This window comes from Hypanus sabinus, chromosome 1 (genome assembly GCF_030144855.1).
Source record: "Hypanus sabinus isolate sHypSab1 chromosome 1, sHypSab1.hap1, whole genome shotgun sequence".
Taxonomy (NCBI): domain Eukaryota; kingdom Metazoa; phylum Chordata; class Chondrichthyes; order Myliobatiformes; family Dasyatidae; genus Hypanus; species Hypanus sabinus.
Genome location: NC_082706.1, coordinates 201966966 through 201990485, shown reverse-complemented (window position 1 = coordinate 201990485; position 23520 = coordinate 201966966). Strand labels below are relative to the sequence as shown.

General features: G+C 41.6%; 1 protein-coding gene across 1 annotated transcript in view; it reads right to left on the bottom strand.

The window, feature by feature from the left end:
- Positions 1–5060: 5060 nt before the first annotated feature.
- The window catches only part of arpp21 (cAMP-regulated phosphoprotein, 21), a 323923-nt gene continuing 305463 nt past the window's right edge, over positions 5061–23520 (bottom strand). Inside the window, exons 20-21 of the mRNA XM_059984261.1 lie at positions 17312–17463; positions 5061–6014 (exon numbers count right to left, since the gene is read on the bottom strand). Coding sequence (XP_059840244.1) covers positions 5757–6014; positions 17312–17463 — 410 coding nt within the window. The 3' untranslated portion in view covers positions 5061–5756. The remainder of the gene's footprint in view (positions 6015–17311; positions 17464–23520) is intronic.

Here is a 23520-nt window from a genome sequence, read left to right as displayed (position 1 = left end):
CACCCTGCCTACAGGAAAGACCTCAATAAGATTGAAAGAGTACAGAGAAAATTTACAAGGATGTTGCCAGGACTTGAGGACCAGAGTTATAGGGAATGTTGAACTTTATTGGACTTTATTCCCTAGGCTGAAGAATTATTTTACTTCATGAACCTGCACATGAGCCATTGATGATCTTCGAATCCTCAGCTTATTTTAGTTCACAAATCTTTAAAAAATCTGTAAATGAACTTTAAGCAACTATATAAGGGCCCAAATTCAAATAAAGGGTTAATTAATATTAAAATAAAGCATTAATCCTAATTTAGATCATAAGACATAGGAGCAGAATTAGGCCATCTGGCCCATTGAGTCTGCTCTGCCATTCAATCATGGCTGATTCTTTTTTTTCTTTCCTCCTCAACCTCAGTTCCAGGCCTATCAATCTCTGCCTTAAATACACCCAACGACCTGGCCTCCACAACTGCCTGTGGCATTAATTTACTATTAATGACACTTAGAACGGGTGTAAATATTCAGATACTGGAGCAAGCAGACTAATACTTATACTTCCATGTTTGAGTTGACTTATTTATTTATTGAGATACCATGTGGAATAGGTCCTTTCGGTCCTTTGAGCCATGCTGCCCAGCGATCCCCCAATTTAACCCTAGCCTAATCATGGGACAACTTATAATGACCAATTAAGTTTACCAACCAGTAAGTCTCTGGTCTGTGGGAGGACACCAGATCACCCTGAGGATTTTATTCCCTGGATTATATGAAAATGAGCGGAGATTTGATTTGATAACGATATACAAAATTATGAAGGGTAAATGGAAGCAGCTTTTCCTGCTGAGGTTGGGTGAGATTGGAACTAGAGTTCAAGGGTTAAGGGTGAAAGGTGAAATGTTAAGGGGAACCTTGAGGTGGGACTTCTTCACTCAGAGGGTGGTGCAAGTGTGGAATAAGATGCCAGTGCAAGTGATGGATGTGGATTCAATTTCAAGATTTAAGAGAAGCTTGGATAAGTACATGGATGGGAGGGGATTTAAGTGCAGGCCAATGGGACTAGGCAGAATAATAGTTCAGCAAGCTTTTCTGCTGTAATGCTCTATGACCATGACAAGAGTATTGTTATAAGCCCTGTTATAGCTGTGATGCTCTCTAATCTCTTTGCTCATTTCCGATTAGAATCCAAATTTCAACCTGCTAATGGGAGCATTTACTTCAAATTAATATGGTAAGGATGATATTTTGATAGTGAGCTTTTCAAAAAGCATATTTTCTTGATGTTATACCTGAGAGAGCAATGAAATTGATCCGATGGGTTATCACAATAATTTGCCGTTTGATTTCTTTTGCACATTGCCTGTTTGTCAGCCTTTGTATAATTTTCATAAATTCTATTGTATTTCCTTATTTAGCTTGTAAATGCCTGTGAGATACTGAATCTCATAATATATTGATGCGTACATGCATTGATAATAAATTTACTTTGACTTCGCAGGAGATGTATTAATGCATAGTAAAGACATTAAAGGCTATGAAATGCTTTCCCAAAAGCTCAGAAGGAGAAATTTAATGAATTAAGCTAATCATCACCTGCCAAATCTATTATATAATGTTTGCAACTGGCTGATTACAGTGAAGAAATATAACGTTTCAGTTTACTGTATATTGATTAGGAAGGGGAAAGTTCGGTTAGAAATGCTGTGATCACTGGAAAGTGTGTACATAGAACAGTACAACACAGGCACAGGCCCTTAGGCCCACAGTACTGAGCTGAACCAAATAAACTAATGGCCATATAAACCAAACCCTTCTGACTACACAGTGTCCATATCCTTCCATTTCCATCACGTACATCTGACTATTTTAATGTCTCTTAAATTTCCCCAATATCTCAGCCTCTACCACCAACCCAAGCAGCGCATTCCAGGCACCTACTAACCTCCGAGTAAAAAAACTTGACCCTCGCATCTCCTTTTCACCTTAACTACATGCCCTCTGGTATTAGACATTTGGATCCCATAAAAAAAAAAGATACTGTCTGTCTGCTCTTCACCATGCCTCTCACAATCTTATAAATCTGTATCAGATTTTCCCTCATCCTCTGCAGCTCCAGAGAAAACAACCCAAGTTTGCCCAGCCTCTCATTATAGCACGTGTGGTCGATGTCTGCTGGTTAATAGACTGAAATTGATTGGTATTGAGACTGGTAAATATTCCCACTACTCCCACAATGCAAAAGTCATTTATACATTGGTGTCTTAGAGAAACACTTCAAGGTTCCATTCATTTTATAAGCCTTAAGAGAAGGTTTGGGAAAATAAATACAATGCTGATGTACAGAGGGTTGTTGGGATCCAAGTCCACAGCTCTCTGAAAGTTACTGCACAGATTGACAGGATGATAAAGCAGGCATTCAACTTGCTTGCCTGTTTGAGTCAAGGCACTGAGTTCAAGAGTGGAGAAGCTACATTGCAGCTTTTTCACATTCTAGTCAGGCCACATGTGAAGTACCACGTTCAGTACTGGTTGCCCCATTATAGGAAGGATGTGGAGGCTTCGGAGAGGGTGCAGAAGAGATTCAGCATGATGCTCTCTGGATTAGGCAGCTTGTGCACTAATTCACCAGTGGAATTCATTGCCACTGGTGGCTGTGGAGGCCAAGTCTTTATGTATCTTTAAGGCAGAGGTTGATAAATTCTTGATTGGTCAGGGTATGAAGGCAGGAGACTGGCACTGAGAGGGAAATGGATCAGCCATGATGAAATGGCAGAGCACACTCAATGGGCCAAGTGGTCTAATTCTGCTCCAGTATCTTATGGTCTGATGGTCTTACATGCTATAATGAGAAGTTGGACAAACTATGATTGTTTTCTCTGGAACTCTGAAGGCTGAAGGTTGGAACATCTACTGCAATCTCTTTACAGCAGCTGGCCGTAAGATTGGGGTTCAGTTCCTGCCACTGAGTTCGTACATTTTCCCTGTGACCCTGTGAGTTTCCTCTAGGTGCTCCAGTTTCCTCCCACAGTCCAAATACATACGGATTAGGAATAGAACCTTTATTAGCAGAGGGCATGAGAGAAGGGCTAAGTTTAAAGGATGACCCAGAGAAGTGTATTCACTCAGAAATGATGGGTGCCTGGATAGGGGCATTTAAGGGCTTTTAGATAGGCCCAATAATATAGAAGGGTATTGAGGGCAGAGGGATTAATGTAACTAGACATCATTAATTGGCTCAGCAAAATATTTTGGGCTGACCTGCTTGTTCATGTGCTGTACTAGATCCCTTTATACCCTAACTTATTTCAAAAATATAATTTTTCAAGAGTTAAAATTGCAGTACTATAATTTTTCTTTTACATGTATTCAAGCATCCTTATTAAGCGTTACTTGGATTCCTATTCTTGAATCATGCGATCTTTTCCTAGCTGCCTTTGTCCCCATTCTCAAACACCACAAGTTACACAAAACATGGGAGGGTAAGAACAAGCTTTAAGTTGTAACTCCTACGGGGATATAAATTAGGTATGGGCAACAGATGGAATCCTAATTTTTAGAGGTTCATTTCTGAGTCGTTCTCACTATCGTTTTCTCACTCTGCTTTTGTACTACTTGTTTATTTTTTTAAAAATATATTTCTTCTTGTAATTAATAGTTTTTAAAAAATATAATGTATTGCACTGCACTGCCGCTGCAAAACGACAAATTCCTCAACATAAACCAATGATATTAAACCTGGTTCTGATTCTGAAGTACTGAAATGAAACTGCATTTGTTCCCCCCCCTCCACAACCCTTAAAAATCAGGTTTTGGAAATCTGGATGCTGTCCAATGAACAGTATATTAATAAATATGAGAGGACTAAAATACAAAAGCAAGGGTGTAATGCTAAGGTATTGATCAGACCGCATCCGGAGTACTGTGAACAGTTTTGGGCAACTTATGTGCTGACAAAGGAGGTTCACGAGAATGATTCTGGGAATGAAAGGGTTAACATAGGAGTTGCATTTGATGGATTGTGGCCTGTACTCACTGGAGTTTAGAAGAATGAGGGGCATCTCATTGAAACCTATCGAATACTGAAAGGCCTAGATAGACGGGGAGGAATATTCCTATTGTGGAAATGTTCAGAGGGCACTGCCTCAGAATACAAGAACGTCCCTTTAGAACAGAGATCTGTTGTATCTGTGGAACTCATTGCCACATGCAGCTTTGGAAGTCAAGTCATCGGGTATTGTTAAAGCAGATGTTGAACAACAAATTTGATGACATATGCCGGTGATATAAAACCTGATTCGTATTTTGATAGGTTCTTGATTAGCAAGGGTGTCAAATATCACAGGGAGAAGACAGGAGAATGGGGTTGTGAGGGATAATAAATCAGCCATGATGGAATGGCAGAGCAGACTCGAGGGGCCAAATACTCTATTGTATCGAGTTCTCTTCCAATGTCTTATGGTTTTAAATTGGAATAACTAACTGAGCAGTTTAGTTTGCTATGGCAGTATCCATACATGAAGACCTAATATCAAAGATTTCTATGGAAATCCAATTGATATCTAATTTCTCAACTCTTCAAATGCAAGAAAATCAAACGATCCAAAAATGAAATGCTACATGTGGTGGAACTGTAATATTAAATACCATCTGCTTGTATCATAATTCAAATTTGCAATGGTTAATTCAATCCGGTGACTTAGAAACTTTGGAAAGCTTTCGAGGTTTCCCATAGGTCAGATATTACCTTGGATGGATCACAGAAAAGTCTTTTGTTAGTGTAGGAAGTTTCTAACACAAGAATATCTACCCTCAATAATAAAAAAAACTATTTCACATCGCACATTGACATTGTGAAGATTAGCAATACCATTAGTTCCAAAATACTAACCACCTTATAAAAATACTTATCTACGTAATTAACATCCTTGTCAATAGCTTTCTTATGTAGATGCTATATGGGGAGGGTCATTAAATTTAAGGTTTATCTACTGATGTGTCAAAGGTGGGGAAAAGCAAGCTATTTACCCAAACTTGCAAATGATTCTGATTAACGTTTGGTTTAGGTTGAGGAAACATGTATTTTACTGTACAATAATAAATATGCAAATAAACATAGAGTCTTACTTCATTAATGGCTGCAACTTCAGTGCAAAAAAATGAATTAGCAGCTGGCTTCTGAACAACATTTGAACTCCTGTCAAAAACACTTAAGAACTGTCACTTAACTAATTGAACTGTCAAGAGAGAAGACCAATCACATGGTAGAAATGTGACCTTTATCCATGAGGTCAAATAGTTTTATTGTGAATAAGCACTACAATACAGTATATATCCATTTAAAAAACTCTATAATATCTATAAATTATCCCTTCCGTTCAGCAATTCCTTCTCTTTCAGCTTTGGTACAATGTATATTTTAATATAATTAATTTAATACTTTTCAGCTTCACAAACTCAACACAAAGTACAAAACTAATCAGTATTGGGATATTACAATCTACACAGTGGCACCCACTGGTAGGAGACATCTTATGCCAGATATTCCATGTCATTTTGCTACGCTACAAAGGCATACCTAGCTAGGACATGACTAAGCTGCACCAGTAACCAACATTTTTTTAAATATAACTTTACTTTTTAAACAGTACCAGCAGTGATTTACTGAGAATTTAAATTCTAGTTCCTCAAATGATGTTCCAAATATTCTTTTTTTTCAAGTTACCATGTCCATAAATGCTTTTTTTTGGATAACCTACCACACCATTTCAGTATTTAACCTGCCATCCGGTGCTGCTGATGTTTGTGCAGTTTGCCCTGCAGTTAGCAGGGAGTACTGGTACGTTACTGGCAGGGCAGTGGGGTGTGACCAACCTCAGGTTGTTTTGAGGAGAAGGAGGTATTACATTGCAGTAGACAGACATTCCAGTAGCTGGAAGTGTTCCTTGACCTGATTGATTGGACAGTACGATTGTCTGTGGGTATGATTGTTGAGACATCCCTTGAGAACTCTGAGTCATCGGCACCTAAGAGTAAAATCAGAAAAGGTTAGACAGCTGTTAGGTTAACGCTGATCTCATTATCAGCATTGATCAGTACAGGCCAATTCAATTATCTGTTGGTGCAGGAATGCTTTGGGTCACTGATGACACCACTGCTGTGGGCCATATCAAAGGCGGTAATGAATCAACATACAGGAGGGAGATTGAAAATCTGGCTGAGTGGTGTCATAACATCAACCTCTCACTCAATGTCAGCAAGACCGAGGAGCTGATTATTGACTTCAGGAGAGGAAAACCAGAGGTCCATGAGCCAGTCTTCATCAGAGGATCAGAGGTGGAGAGGGTCAGCAACTTTAAATTCCTGGGTGTTAGTATTTCAGAGTGTCTGTCCTGAATCCAGCACACAAGTGCAATTGAGAAGAAAGCACAGCAGCACCTCTGCTTCCTTAGAAGTTTGCAAAGATTCAGCAAGACATCTCAAACTCTGACAAACTTCTGTTGATGTGTAATGGAAAATATATTGACTGGCTGCCTGGTATGGAAACACCAGTGCCCTTGAAAGGAAGATCCTACAAAAAGGTAGTGGATTTGGTGCAGCGCATCATGGGTAAAACCCTTCCAACCATTGAGCACATCTACATGAAACACTGTCGTAGGAAAGCAGCATCTATCATTAGAGATCCTCACCTCCCAGGCCATGCTCCTTTCTCGCTGCTGCCATCAGGTAGAAGGTACAAGAGCCTCAGGACTTGCACCTCTGGGTTCAAGAAAAATTAGTACCACTCAACCATCAGGCTCTTGAACAAAAGGGGTTAACTACACTTACTTGCCCATTCATTGAGATGTTCCCACAACCAATGATTTAACTAAGGGCTCTTCGCCTCATTATCTCATGTTCTTGTTATTTATTGCTATTTATTTATATTTGCATTTGTACAGTTTGCTGTCTTCTACACTCTAGTTGATCTTTCATTGATCCTGTTATAATTAATATTCTATAGATTTACTGAGTATTCTCACATGAAAGTTAATGTATATGGTGACATATATATATTTTGATAATAAAACTTACTTTGACTTTGAAAATTTACTTAGAAAAAAATAATAGTTAAAGATTACTTTTATTTGTCACATGTACATTGAAACATTGAAACATCAAGCGAAATGCATTGTTTGCGTCAACAACCAATGCAATCTTGATGCTGGCAGCAATATAACATGCCCACAATTTATGAATCTACTAATCCATAATCCATGGCATATTGGCCTTCATATATCAAAGTATTGTGAACAGGAGATGGGATGTTAGGTTGAAGTTGCATAAGACGCTGGTGAGACCTAATTTGCAGGATTGTGTGTGGTCACCTACTTCCAGGAAAGATATAAATTAGGTTGAAAGAGTACAGAGAAAATTTACAAGGATTTTGCTGGGTCTGGAGGATCTGAGCTATAAGGAAATACTGAACAGATTAGGACTTTATTCTTTGGAATGCAGAAGATTTATGGAAATTTGATGGAGGTATACACAATTATGAGGGGTATAGATAGGTTAAATGAAAGCATTTTTTTTGCACCAAGTTTAGGCGGGACAACAACTAGGGCTGACAGGTTGAGGGTGAAAGGTGAAAAGTTTAAGGGGAACATAAGGGAAAATTTCTTCACTCAGAGGGTGGTAAGATGGTGGAATGAGCTGTCAGTGCAAGTGGTGCATGTGAGCTTGACTTCAACATTTAAGAGAAGTTTGGATAAGTAAGTCTATGGTCCAGGCACAGGTTGATGGGAGTAGGCAGATCAAATGATTCGACATGGACTAGATGTGACAAAGAGCCTGTTTCTGTGCTGTACTTTTCTACGACTCTTAAGACTTTGGACTGTGGGAGGAAAGCAGAGACCTGAAGGAAACCCACAATCTACTAACAGACAACAACAGAAATTGAACCCTGATCTTACAACTGGCTCAGTCATGCTCTATGCTAACTGCTCTGCTACCGGACCACCCTTAATCTCTCCTTTCCCAATGACATCCTTCACTGGTATCCCTAATTTACCTGGTTGAAAATGATATTTTTACCTCAAGTTACACAGGAACAAAACAAATAAACTGCTGTGTCAAGGGCAGTTGTTTTAAACTTCATCCTGGCTAATATGAGGGGCATAATTTTAAAGCTTTTGGAGGAAAGTATGGTGTAAATTTATTCGGTGTGTGTGTAGAATGCCCTGCCAGGGATGGTGCAAGAATGGGCATTTAAGAGACGCTTAGTAAGTAGCACAAGGATGAAAGATGGAGGGCTATGTAGGAGGGAGCATTAGATTGATCTTGGAGTAAGTTAAAAGATAGGGGAAAAATTGTGGGCTGAAGGGCCAGTACTGTGCTGTACTGTTCTATGTACTATGTGTTTTCCAGCTGGAGATGAAGCTGAAATGAAACAACATCTTAACCAAAGTTATTCATACATTAACATGAGACAGTCTGCTGATGCTGGAAATCCAAAGCAACTCACACAAAATGCTGGAGGAACTCAGCAGGTCAGGCAGCGTCTATGGAAATGAATAAACAGTCGACATTTTGGGCTGAGACCCTTCTTCAGGACTGAGAAGGAAGGGGAAAGATGCCAGAATAAAAAGGTGGGTGAAGGGAAGGAGGATCGCCAGAAGGTGATAGGAAAAGCCAGGTGGGTGGGAAAGATAAAGGGCTGGAGGGGAAGAATCTGATAGGAGTGGAGAGTGGATTACAGGAGAAAGGGAAAGGGGAGGGGCACCACCAGGACATGAAAGGCAGGTGAGGGGAGATAAGAGGTTTGAGTGGGGAAGAGTAGAAGAGGGAAGGTGGAGGGATTTTTTTTACTGGAAGGAGAAATCAATATGTCATCAGGTTAATGCTGTTCTCATTAACAGTATTGATCAGAACAGGCCAATACAATTATGTGTTGATGGCAATAGTGCATTGGATTTTTAAAAATTTGCAATTAATAATTAAAGGTTAGCTTTACTCATTTATTTCCAGTTCCTAAAGTTCCCCTGTTGTTAACTTTCCTGTGGTCTTCAAGAAATCAGTTATTTGGTATGCCAGTCCTGGCTCTTGATCCATTACTTTGAACAGAATGGAAAGGGGTAGTTGCCTCTGAAATGTAAAGCTAGATACAACCGTATAACGATTACAGCACGCCATTTAGCCTATCGAGTCTGCTGTGCCATTCCATCATGTTTTATTCCCCTTGAAATAAATCCCAACACTGCAGAGTTGCCTCTCGATGAACTACCTAGGCTTACCCATAGCTCTCTATCTTTCTAAGTTCCATGTGCCCATCCAGGAGTCTCTTAAAAGGACCCTATCGTATCCGCCTCCACCACTGCTGCTGGCAGCCCATTCCAAGCACTCACTACCCTCTGCATAAAAAACTTACCCCTTTCTCTTTCTTTCTAAATCTTTTTATTAATATTAGTAATATGGACAGAATACAGATGATATATTGATAAAGAAATTACCAACATACACATTCCATTACATATGAAAAAAAATACATAATAGTTACAATATAAATGAGTTTACCAAGACATAAGCCATAAGATATATGTATGGACCTAGTAAATCTAAATATTTCATAATGTATAATATAAAAAAACAGAAAAAAGAAAGAAAAAAAAACAAAAAAAAATTTATATAATGCAAAACTAACTAATCTAATCTAATAACTATAACTAATAAGTAACATAAAAGAAAGAAAAACAAACAAAAGAGAAGGAGAAAAAAAAACTTACCCCTGACATCTCCTCTGTACCTACTTGCACACACCTTAAAACTGTGCCCTCTTGTGCTGGCCATTTCAGACCTGGGAAAAAAATGCCTCTGACTATCCACATGATCAATGCCTCTCATTATCTTGTACACCTCTATCGGGTCACCTCTCATCCTCCATCGCTCCAAAAAGAAAAGGCTGAGCCAATTCAACCTATTCTCATAAGGCATGCTCCCCAATCCAGGAAACGTCCTTGTAAATCTCCTCTGCACCCTTTCTATAGTTTCCATGTCCTTCCTGTAGTGAGGCAACCAGAACTGAGCACAGAACTCCAAGTGGGGTCTTATATAGCTTCAACGTTACCGCTTGGCTCCTAAACTCAATCCCACGGTTGATGAAGGCCAATGCACCATATGCCTTCTTAACCACAGTGTCAACCTGCAGAGCAGCTTTGAGTGTCCTATGGACTCGGACCCCAAGATCCCTCTGCTAAGAGTCACACTGCTCTCTCCAATAATGCTATATTCTGCCTTCAAATTTGACCTACCAAAATGAACCACTTCACACTTATCTGGGTTGAACTCCATCTGCCACTTCTCAGCCCAGTTTTGCATTCTATCAATGTCCTCCTGTCACCTCTGACAGCCCTCCACACTGTCCACAGTACCCCCAAACTTTTTGTCATCAGAAAATTTACTAACCTGTCCCTGCACTTCCTCATCCAGGTCATTTATAAAAATCACAAAGAGTAGGGGTCCCAGAACAGATCCCTGAGGCACACCACTGGTCACCAACCTCCATGCAGAATATGACCTATCTACAACTACTCTTTGCCTACTGTGGGCAAGCCAGTTCTGGATCTACAAAGCAATGTCCCCTTGGATCCCATGCCTCCTTACTTTCTGAATTTGCCTTGCATGGGGCACCTTATCAAATGCCTTACTGAAATCCATATACACTACATCTACGGCTCTACCTTCATCAATGTGTTTAGTCACATCCTCAAAAAATACAATCAGGCTCATAAGGCATGACCTGCTTTTGACAAACCCATGCTGACTATTCCTAATCATATTATGCCACTTCAAATGTTCATAAATCCTGCATCTCAGGATCTTCTCCATCAACTTGCCAACCACTGATGTAAGACTCACTGGTCTATAATTCAGTGGACTATCCCTACTCCCTTTCTTGAATAAGGGAACAACATCTGCAACCCTCCAATCCTCCGGAACCTCTCCCATCCTCATTGATGATGCAAAGATCATCGCCAGACATTCAGCAATCTCCTCCTTTGCTCTCCACAGTAGCCTGGGGTACATCCCATCTGGTCTCGATGACTTAACCAACTTGATGCTTTCTAAAAGCTCCAGCACATCCTCTTCCTTAATACCTACACGCTCAAGCTTTTCAATCCATTGCAAGTCATCCCTACAATCGCCGAGATCCTTTTCCGTAGTGAATACTGAAGCAAAGTATTCATTAAATAGCTCTACTAACTCCTTCGGTTCCATAGGCACTTTTCCATTGTCACCCTTGATTGATCCTATTGTCTCACGTCTTATCCTCTTGCCCTTCACATACTTGTAGAATGCCTTGGGATTTTCTTTAATCCTGTCTGCCAAGGCCTTCTCATGGCCCCTTCTGGCTCTCCTAATTTCATTCTTATGCTCCTTCCTACTAGCCTTATAATCTTCTAGATCTCTATCATTACCTAGTTTTTTGAACCTTTCATAAGCTCTTCTTTTCTTCTTGACTAGATTTTCAACAGCCTTTATACATCATGGTTCCTGTACCCTACCATTCTTTCCCTGTCTGATTGGAACATACCTATGCAGAATTCCAATGCAAATATCTCCTGAACATCTGCCACGTCTTCTGTACGTTTCCCTGAGAACACCAGTTTCCAATTTATGCTTCCAAGTTCCTGCCTGATAGCCTTATTATTTCCCCTTACTCCAATTAAACATTTCCCTAACTTGTCTGTTCCTATCCCTCTCCAATGCTATGGTAAAGGAGATGGAATTGTGATCACTGTCTCCAAAATGCTCTCCCACTGAGAAACCTGACACCCGACCAGGTTCATTTCCCAATACCAGATCAATTACAGTCTCTCTCTCCTCTTGTAGGCTTATCTACCTATTGTGTCAGGAAACCTTCCTGAACACACCTAACAAACTCCACCCCATCTAAACCCCTTAGTCGAGATGCCAATCAATATTTTGGAATTTAAAATCTCCCACCACGAACCCTGTTATTATTACTCCTTTCTAGATTCTCTCTACCTATCTGCTCCTTGATGTCCCTGTTGTTATTGGGTGGTCCATAAGAAACACCAAGTAGAGTTATTGACCCTTTCCTATTCCTAACTTCCACCCACAGAGACTCTGTAGACAATCCCTCCATGACTTCCTCCTTTTCTGCAGCCGTGACGCTATCTCTGATCAACAGTGCCACACACTCACGTCTTCTGCCTCCCTCCCTGTCCTTTCTGAAACATCTGAAGCCTGGCACTCTAACTAACCATTCCTGCCTCTGAGCCAAGTCTGTGTAATGGCCACAGCATCATAGCTCCAAGTACTGATCCACGCTCTAAACTCTTTGTTCATGTGAGCCAACCACCCCTCCTTCTGTCTCTTCAGTTCGGTTCTCAACCCCTAGCAATTCTAGTTTAAAATCTCCCCAGTAGCCTTAGCAAAACTCGCTGCCATGGGTGGGGTGTGGGACAGGTGCAGAGAAGGAGTGACACTGGCAGGGGTGGTGTGGGTCCAGAGCACCCAACCCTGAGACACCAGGTAAGGTCATTTGATTCCAAACAATTAGTTTATTGATCATTACAAAATGTCTTTCTCATGCTTTCTGCCCCTTCCTCTTTCCCTTTCCTCTTTTCCCAACCATGATTCCCTTCTCCCTGCCCCCTTCCCTCTGTCAGTCCACAAAAGAGACCCATATCTGAATCACTGACGTATGTCATGAAATTTGTTTTTTTTTGTGGCAGCAATGCAGCGCAATACATAAAATTACTAAAGTAATGTGGATAAGTCCTAGCTCTATGTGCTTAAGAGTTTTGCACAGAACTGTAGTTGTGTGATCCATCTTATTGCACTAGGGGACCACATATTAGTCTTATAACAGTGGGGCAGAAGCTGTCCTTCAGCTTAGTGGTACATGATTTCAGAATTTTGAGGGGAGAAGAGAGAATGTCCAGTGTGGATGAGGTCTTTGCTACTGGCTTCTTTGCTGAGGCAGCGAGAAATGCAGACAGAAGCCATGTCTAGAATCGCTCTAGACATGGTTTCCTTGATCTGCAAAGCCGTGTTCACACTCTCTGTAGTTTTCTGCATTTACAGGCAGAGCAGTTGCATACTAAGCTTTGATACATGCAGATGGGATGCTTTCTGTAATGCATTGATAATAATTGGTGAGGATTGACAGGACTTGTAAACTGACTTCAACACCGGCGATCCAGAACCCTTCAAGAAGACAAGGTATGACCTATGTAAGAACACTGTTAGGTCGAAAAGGTAATTCTGTCTGAAGTTAGAGATCCAGTCGCATGCATGACAGCTGTGGCAGGGTTTCCATGCCATCATTTCCTATGTCTGAAACTTGAAACCATAATTAGCAGTGATGCTTCATTCCCCACTGAGCTTTATTTATCCTAGGCCCAACACACTGATGCAATCACAAAGAAATCAGGCCAGCAGTCATATTGTTTTGGGAGATGTGGTATGTCACCGCAGACCCTAGCAAATTTCTACAGCACATTCTGACTGGTTGCATCACAGTTTGACATCTCACAAAACTACTGGTTATTCCACTACATATACTTCTGTAATCGCTGCAGTCTGCAATTTCCCCTTAAGAAATGTACTTTTAATCTATCGTGCACACCAGCAGGTTCAAAACAGTTGTTACCCTACAACCATCGGGCTCCTGAACCGGCGTGGATAACTTCAATCACCACAACAGTGAACTGATTCCACAACCATCGACTCACTTTCGAGTACTCTACAACTCATGTTCTCAGTATAATTTATTTCTTTTTTAAAGATGATTCGCACAATCTGCCACCTGCTTTTGCACATTGAATGTCTGGTGGTCTTTGTTCTGTGTCTGCGTTGTTTTCCAGAAATTCTATTGTATTTCTTTACTTTCCTGTAAATGGCTGCAAGTTAATGAATCTCAAGGTTGCATGTGATATGTAGAATGTGATTAAAAAGTTACTTTGAACTTGAACTTTGAAGTCTCGGACTGCAAGAGACTGCCGGGGGTTGTGGACTCAGCCATAGGGGCACAGCCCTCACCGGCATCAAAGACATCTTCAAGAGGTGGTGCCCCAAAAAGGCAGAATCTATCACTAAAAACCCTCACCTATTCAGCTTTGAAGACTAAAGGTTTACTACGACTTTCCGATTTATTTTTGGATAATTGTTTTATGTCTTTTGAGCAATTATCTAATAAATATAATTTGCCTAGATTTCATTTTTTTAGATATTTACAGATTAGGAATTTCTTAAATACTGTACTTCCTTCTTTTCCAAATTTTGTGTCTTCAGGTATTTTGGAGAATTTGTTTGAACTAACTCCTTTTCAGAAAGGGCTAATATCAAAACTTTACAATATAATTATGAAGATACGGTCAGAGCCCTTTTATAAGACTAAAAATGATTGGGAAAGAGAACTTAACCTGACTATCCCTATTGAGAATTGGGATAAAATGCTTCAATTAGTTAATACATCATCTATATGTGCTAAACATTCATTAATACAGTTTAAAGTTGTGCATAGGGCTCATATGTCCAAGGATAAATTGGCTTGTTTTTATTCCTATATAAATCCTATTTGTGACAGATGTCATTCTGAGATAGCATCTTTAACTCATATGTTCTGGTCGTGTCTGCTTTTGAAAAAATATTGGAAAGATATTTTTGATATTATTTCTGCGGTATTGAACACTGATCTACAACCACATCCTATTACTGCAATTTTTGGCTTGCCAATGATGGACTCACTCCATTTATCCTCTTCTGCTTGTCGAATGATTGCATTTCTTACATTAATGGCTAGAAGATCTATTTTGTTGAATTGGAACGAAATTAACCCTCCTACCGCATTTCATTGGTTTTCCCAAACTATGTTATGTCTAAATTTAGAAAAAATTAGAAGTGTTGTATTTGATACTTCTATTAAATTTGAAAAGATATGGAGACTGTTTATTCAATATTTTCATATGATGTAATATGACCCTGTTCCAAGCCTATTTGTTTTTTCAGTTTCGATTTTATATATGTTGGGAGGATCGGAGTTGATGACACTGATGATTTTGTATTTTTGTGAGATATTATAAACAGCCCTTTTTTTCCATTTTTTCTTTTTCTCTTTTTTCTTTTTTTGTTTTTTCCTCTATTAGTTATTAGATTATTAGAGTTTTCTTTTGCATAATTTTTTTTCTTTTCCTTTTTTCTGTTTTTTTAAATATATATTATGATATACCTAGGTTTGCCTTGTTTATTTGTATATTGTATCGTCCATGATTTGGGAATACTCATTTATACTGTAACCATTGCTTATGTATTCTTTCATGTTCAGTTGAAATGTGTATGTTTGTAATCCCATTATCTATGTATCAATTTTATTTTGTTGATATTAATAACAATAATAAAAAGATTGGGAAAAAACCCCCCTCACCACCCAGGACATGCCCTCTTCTCAAAGTTCAAAGTAAATTTTATTATCGAAGTACAGATATGTCACCATATACAACTCTGAGATTCATGTTCCTGTGGGTGTACTCAGCAAATCTATCAAATATTAACTATAACAGGATCAGTGAAAGATCAACCAGACTGCAGAAGACAACAAACTGTGCAAATGCAAAAATAAATAAATAGCAATAAATAGTGAGAACATGAGATAATGAGATAAAGAGTCATCAAAAGTGAGATCACTGGAGGTGGGAACATTCCAATGATGGGGCAAGTGAAGTTGAGTGTAGATATTACCACCAGGAAGGAGGTGCAGAAGCCTGAAGACCCACACTCAACATTTTGAAAATAGTTTCTTTCCCCTCTGCCATCAGATTTCTGAATGGTCCATGAACCCATGAACACCAACTCTTTTGCACTCATTTATTTTTTGTAAGTGACAGTAATTTTTATGTTTTGCACTGTGCTGTTTCCATAAGCATCAAATTTCATGACATATTATATGTCAGTGATAATAAACATGGTTCTGCTTCTAACATGTCAAATCGTTTAGCTTGCTGAGGAAGTGGAGGTGTTGCACCTAGTCCTGTCATTATGAGAGTCTCACACCAGAGGGCAAGGCCTCAGAATAGAAGGATATCCTTTCAGGATAGAGATGCGGAGCAATTTCTTTACCCATTGGGTGGTGAATCTGTTGAATTTGTTGCCCCACATGGCTATGGAGGCCGTTATTGGGTATATTTAATACAGAGGTTGATAGGCTCTTGATTGGTAAGGGGAGTCAAAGGGTACAGGGAGAAGGAAGGAGAATGGGCTTGAAAGGGGAAGTAAGTCAATCAAAGAGTGCTACGGTAGTGTAGTGGTTAGCGTGACACTATTACAGCTTGGGGCATCAGAGTTCTGAGTTCAATCCTGGCGACCTCTGTAAGGGGTCTCTGTACGTTTTTCCCGTGGAATGTGTGGGCTCTTTCCGGGTGCTCAGTTTTCCTCTCACAGTCCAAAGACATACCGGCTAGTAGGTTAATTGAAAAATGGCCACGATTAGGTTAGGGCTGAATCAGGGGGTGGGGGTGGATATGTTGTTAAGTGTCTATATCGATAAATAAATAATAGATGGAACGGTGGAACAGACTCAATGGGCCGAAAGGCCTAATTCTGCTCGTATGTCTTACAGTTTTGTCAAGGGTGCTGATGTTGAGAGCTTCAAGTTCTGAGGAGTGAATATCATCAAAAGCCTGTCCTGGTCCAAACATGCTGATAATTTGGCCAAGAAAGCAACTATAGACCATCTGTTCATCTCAAAGACACTGGAAACATTTCATTATTTAGGCGTCTGACCAGCAGAAAGGAATTGGACCATTGCTTGCCGATGAATAATAGATTGAGAATTACTAATTTAATTAATTTGTAGCAAGAATTAATTAATTAATTAGGAACAAGAACATGACATATTCTCAATATGAAAAGTATACTATTGCCTTGCAAACATTATTTATTACTCAGATGATATATCAAGCATTTATTTTACAAATCCCAAAGTTGGGGGATGACTTTGGCGTAGCTTGGGGTATCAGAATTCGGAGTTCAATTCTGGTGTCCTCTGTCAGGAGTTTGTACGTTGTCACTGTGAGTACGTGGCTTTACTCCCACAGTCCAAAGTCACACCAGTCAGTAGGTTAGCTGGTCATTGTAAATTGTCCCGTGATTAGGCTACGAGTAAATAGGTGGGTTGCTGGGTGGTGCGTCTCTTTGGGCTGATAAATGCTGTTCTGCACTGTATCTCTAAATAAAAATAAACCTGCATTTCACTTTGGCGTGCTTCTTTTCCCCAATGAGAAATGACAAGCCCTCTTGAGTTTGAGTAGGGATGACTTACTTGGTAAGAAGACATGGCTGGGTACTGGACCATCACCCCCGACACCTGCCCTCCCTGCTGGCCATTCAGCAGGTTCTGGCTCTGGGCAGGCTGTTGCACTCCCACCAGCCCCTGGAAACTTTGCTGTTGGTTCGGCAAGACCGGCTGGAAACCTGGAAGGGGAAGATATCAGTACAGGAATCAGCTCAGTCGGTTTGGATAGGCAACAACATCTCCTCCACAGGCACCATCTGCACAGGTGTGTCAAAACGTTGTGTGCTTTTCCCTTTATGGGGTGTAAGGGGTGACCAGGTAGGGGTAGCACCTTTGGTGAAGGGGCTTGTTGTGTACATTCCGGGGCAGCTCACTCACCTTTGGTCCCCTCTGGACACTCGGTTCTCACCTGTGGCTACAAGTAGCTGTTTGCACGTGACAGCGGCCACACCCCAGTACACCGCTTCGACATGCAGGCTAAACCAGGCGAGGTAGCCAGCAGCCTCATTCTCTGGTGAGTTAGGGACGTGCCCGTCCTAGCGTGTGAAGTCAGCTTTGGTGGACTGGGCATTTGAGCTCTACAGTGAGATCCAACGGCCAGGAAGCTGGTACTGCAACACTCCACGGAGAGCGAAGGCATGACAAGGCAGATGGTTATCCACTGCAACCACAGAAGACCCCAGCTGGTGATGCTTGTTTATACCTGAGCCAGACATCTGAGGTCGAGAGAGTGGAACTGCCCCAGTGCAATGGTTTTTCCACTTTAAAAACTCTCCCACACGGATCTCCTGTCACCGTTGGATACGGTGGACAATCACCTCTCTGTGAGGCTAAGTTCATCTCCAGTGCCAAATTTCAGTTTGCTGACGACACCTCCGTTGTTGGCCAAATCAAAGGTGGTGACAAATCAGCCTATTGGAGGGAGACTGAAAATCTGTCTGAGTCCTGTCTCAACAGCAACCTCTCATTCAACATCAGCAAAAACAACGAGCTGATTACTGACTACAGCAGGAGGAAACGGGGATCCGTGAGCCAGTCCTCATCAGGGATCAGAGGTGGAGAAGGTCAGTGACTGTAACTTCCACGGTGTTACCATATCAGAGGATCTGTCCTGGGTCCAGTAAGTACTGCAAGAATCATTACAAAGACAGCACCTCCACTTTCTTAGAAGTTTGGGCAAATTCGGCATGTTATTAAAACTTTGACAAACTTCTATGAATGCACAGTGGAGAGTATCCTAATTCATTGCATCACAGCCTGAAATGGAAACAATGCCTCGGAATGAGAAAATGGTGGACACAGCCCAGTCCATCACAGACAAGACTCCCATCACCACTGAACACACTTACATAGAGTGCTGGCACAAGAAGGCAGCGTCCATCATTAGGGAGCCCCATCTCCAAGCCACGCTGTATTCTCACTGCTACCATTGGGAAGGTAGCACAGGAGCCATACGTCCCACACCACCAAGTTCAGGGGCAGTATTACCCTCCAGCAATCCAGCTGCTGAACCAGTGCCGATAACTTCACTTACCACTACCCTGAACCAACTCCACAACCTAGACTCACTTTCAAGTACTCTACAACTCAAGTTCTCAATCTTAGTTACTTAGTTACTTTTATTTGCAGTGTCTTCCTTTGTACATTGGTCATTTGTCAGTCTTCTCTGTGTGTAGTTTTTCATTAATTTCATGCATTTTGATACTTTCCTGTAAATGCCTGCAAGGAAATGTATCTCAAGATAGTGATGTATATACACTCTGATGAGGAATTAACTTTGACTTGTCTTTATAGCCAGTGATAAACCATACTTCCCAAGGATAATCACTAATGCAAATTAGGCAGTCAATTATCATCCACTAAATTAAAGTGCCTTGATGACCTGCTTCAGACTGGGAAGCAACCAAGCAATGACCAGGAAAGTGAAGGTAACCACCCAGCTCTTCTACAAAGTGACCCCTGGGATCAGTAATATTAATTGAGAGCGATCAGGCCTTGACGTAATTGTTGATCTGAAATATTTAAGGAGAACCTGGGGGTGAACTTCTCCACTCAGAGTGTGGAATGAGCTCCCAGCAGAAGTGGTGGATCTGGGTTTGACTGCAACATCTATGAGAAATTTGATAAGTACATGAATGGAGGGCTATGAACCATGCCCAGTCGATGGGACTAGGCAGACTAACAGTTTGGTATGGACCAGATGGGCTGAAGGACTTGTTTCTGTGCTGTAATCGTAGTAGTATTGCGATCACTTGAGTTGAGTATGTTGTTCTCCTAAGGGGTTGTCTAATGGTGGGTCTTCAGATGGCTGCAGATGCTGATCCAGGGTCCACCTATTCTGAGCACTTCCAGACCTCACAGTCCTTCCCCTTTGCTACTTGCTGATCACCATGACTTAATCCGGGATGTTATCATGGATTCCCTTAGGGCAGGATGCCTGTGTGTGACTTTGCTTAATGTGAGGAGGCTGATGGGCAGACATCACATAGTCCTTTACGGATCGGGGCCAGGGTTCAGCGACATGGAATGCAAGATGACTGGGGACCTTTTACTGCTGCAGCCTTCCTCCACCTCCACTGCTGTTGTCAACCGTCATAAACTCAATAAGTATTTTGCATCAGCCTTCACAGGGGAAGACTCCAGCAGTGTACCAGAAATTTGGGTGTTGGGGGTGGGGGAAGTCAATGTAGTTGCTATTACCAAGGAGAAGATGCTTGGGAAACTGACAGGTCTGATGGTAGCTAAGTCACCTGGAACAGATGGAATAACCCAGAAGAGATTACGGAGGTATTAGTAGTGATCTTTCAAGAATCACTAAATCCTGGCATGCTTTCAAAGGACTAGAAAATTGCAAATGTCACTCTACTATTTAAAAAGGGCCCCTTCTATTTTTTGAGAAAGCAAAAATAGAAAAACAGTTAACCTGTCCTCAGTGGTTGGGAAGGTGTCGGAGTCCTTTATTAAGGATGAGATTTCAGGGTACTTGGAGGCACTTGAAGAAATAGGCCAAACCCTCATATACTGAGATCTCATATCCATTTTGCTAATTCCTGCATACAGACCAAGTTCAAGTTTAATTGTCTTTCAACCATACATGAATACCCATAAATACAGCCAAACAGAACAGCATTTCTCGGCGGGGGGCCAAGGTTCAAAATATTGTACCAACAGTCACACACAGCACAAGGCATATATAGCACAGATAAGATAGCAAGCACATGTCAGATATCAGTAAAATACCGTCACACAAAAAAATAGTCCAAGTCCCTGAGTCCATGAATGTTGCAGCAGTTTGCAGTTTAATGCAGCTTGTCTTCTTCTGATTGAACACTGCGGGCAGGACTGAGTTCCGCATAGATGCCATGCCACATGCCCTCTGGCACTCTGGCGGAGTGCCTGACTGCAATACCTCTCCCTGGGTGGCTGCGGCCAAGTCCTCGCTACAACTGACACCACACAGTTCCCCTGGTGTCTGCAAATAAACCAATGAATTAGCTTGCAGCATTCCACAGGACCAATGTCCATCAGGGTCTTGCAATCAGGAGAAAAGCAACTAAGATGATCACTAGCTGCTAGATTGCACGCCTCCTTCGCACACCGACTCCTCTCTGTTACAGGTAAAGGTCCAGCTCCTTCAATTTCTTTGCCAATAATCAACTTGTTGACGGATAGACCTGCAGTACTTTAAATTCTTCAGGTTTAGCAGGGTCTTACGATTGTAAAAAAATTACATTAAAAAAAGACAGTAACACCATTGGTTGACATGGTGGAAGCTGCTGCGTCCAAGCACGCCACCATCTCAGCAGAAGATTACTGGTTAAATCTTACCAATTGACCATGGCTAAGTGAGTCAAAGCAGTTTACAGGGAGATCAGGACCTGGCCAGAAGGTGCCACCTCTGCACTGCAGGGCTGTTTTGAAAGCATGGACCGGAGCATATTCAGGGAGGTGGCTACCAATACTCAGGCATGCAGGCTGTTAGAGTGATTAAGCACTACACTGCCAGGGTAAACCGTGGATGAGTCTAGAGTTTTGTGCTCTGCTTAGGGATTAGGATGCTGCCTTCAGAATGGTGACAGGGACACATCACACATACGGCAAGATAAACAAACCATAACCACCGTGCACATCAACCACAGCGACATCTCCCACCCTGATAGCTATCGCTTTCTATGCACAATTTCATACATTGAGTGATGTGACCTTGAGTGATGTGGCCTGCTCTCTCCCTGAGGAACGGGCACCCTGTCTGGTCACAGCCAAGATGAGTAGGACCCTAGCCAGGATAAACCCAGGCAAAGCTACATGCCTGGTCAGGTGCTGGGGGACAGTGTGGCCCAGCTAACAGAGGTCATATTTAACATCTCTTTGAAACAATCCACTGACCCTGCAGGCTTCAAGGCTGCCACCATCATTCTGGTGCCCAAGGGAGCGAGGGTAACTGGCCTAAATGATTACCGCCAAGTAAACTGACCTCAACAATCAAGAAGTGCTTTAAGTGACTGGTAATCAAACATATAAAATCCCACCTTCTAGCTACACGGGACCCTTTCCAGTCTGTCTACCATTCATTTCCGTCCACTGATGATGGCATGGCCTCGGCCCTCCAGTCGGTCCTGCCCCACCTAGAAAACAATGTCTCATACAGCAGGACATTGTTCATCGACTTTAGCTCGGCAAATAATACCATCATCCCTCAAAGGCTGGTGGGTAAACTGTCCTCACTGGGACCTAACACCTCTCCATAGCTGGAATTTGGACTTCTTGATGGAGAGTTCCCAATCAGTCTGAGTTGGCAGCAACATCTCAAGCTCCATTCATGGTTGAGGCCTGAGTCTCAGTGTGGGCAAAGACAAAAGAGTTGACTGTGGACTTCAGGAAGGTGTAGGCCAGCCACTTTGCACTACATGTCGATGACTCTGCCGTGGAGAAAGCAAAGAGCACAGAGTTCCTTGGTGCGCACATAGTGGGTGATCTCATCTAGCCTCCCATTCTGGTCAAGAAGGCACAGCAACATGTACATTATCTGAGGAGATTGAGGTGTGCAATGTTCCTCATCCCCATTCTAACAACCTTCTACAGGAGCATCATTGAGAATGTCCTATCTGGCTGCATCATAGCATTTTTGAGGAAACCTACCACTCATCCTACAATCTCTGACCCACTACCATCAGAAGGGAGGTACAGAAGCATCAGGACTAGGACTGCCAGACTGGGTAACAGCTTCTTCCCTCAGGCTGTGAGACTAATGAACACTCTGCCACCACCGAGGTCTCGTCACCAGGTCAGTGAGCTGTTTACTGTTTATCTGTGCTGCAATTTACTACATGCATTTAAAATTCACTTATTTAAGGTACTATTTTGGTTTTTGTGTAATGTGTGATATATGTTTTGTGGGTGCACGGTAGTCCAGAGGAATGTTGCTTTGATTGGTCGTATATATGTAAAGGCAGATGACAATAAACTTGAGAAGTGAGAGGGGAGAGAAATTAATGGAAAGAGAGAGAAGAGGGATGGAAAAATTCAAAAGGTGACAATGAAATCAGAAAATGAAGATTATGAAATCAAGACAGAAGATGCTAGAAATAATCAGGAAAAAGAAGAGAGGCTAATGTGAGGAGTGAAGGTTGGAGGTCAAATCAGTGAGCTGAAGAGGCCTGATGGGCACTGCCTGCTCCAATGGACTAATACTGCCCTCTGGTGTGGACCTTATGTATCCAGCCCCCCATGAAGTGCAGGAAAGCTGAAGCATTCAGACAAAAGTCTTTCAGAGCAAATCATCCATGCCGATGATGGATGCTGCTTTCCTATGACAGCATTTCATGTGGAGGTCCCATTGGTGGAGAGTGCTTTACCCATTTTTGACTGGACCATATCCACTACTTATGCAGGATTTTCCATTCAAGGGCATCGGTGTTTCCATACCAAGCTGTGATGCAACCAGTCACTACCACACATCTATAGAAGTTAATCAAACTCTTAGATGTCATACCGAACCTCTGCAAACTCCTAAGGAAGTAGAGGCACTGCTGTGCTTTCTTTGAGATTGCACTGATGTCCTGGGTCCAGGAGAGGTCCTCCAAAATAATAACAACAAGGAATTTAAAGTTGGCCCTCTCCACCTCTGATGCTCCGATGAGGGTCGGCTCATGGACCTCTAGCTTCCTTCTCCTGAAGTTAATAATCAGCTCCTTGGTCTTGCTGACATTGAGCAAAAGCTTGTGGTGGCGCCACTT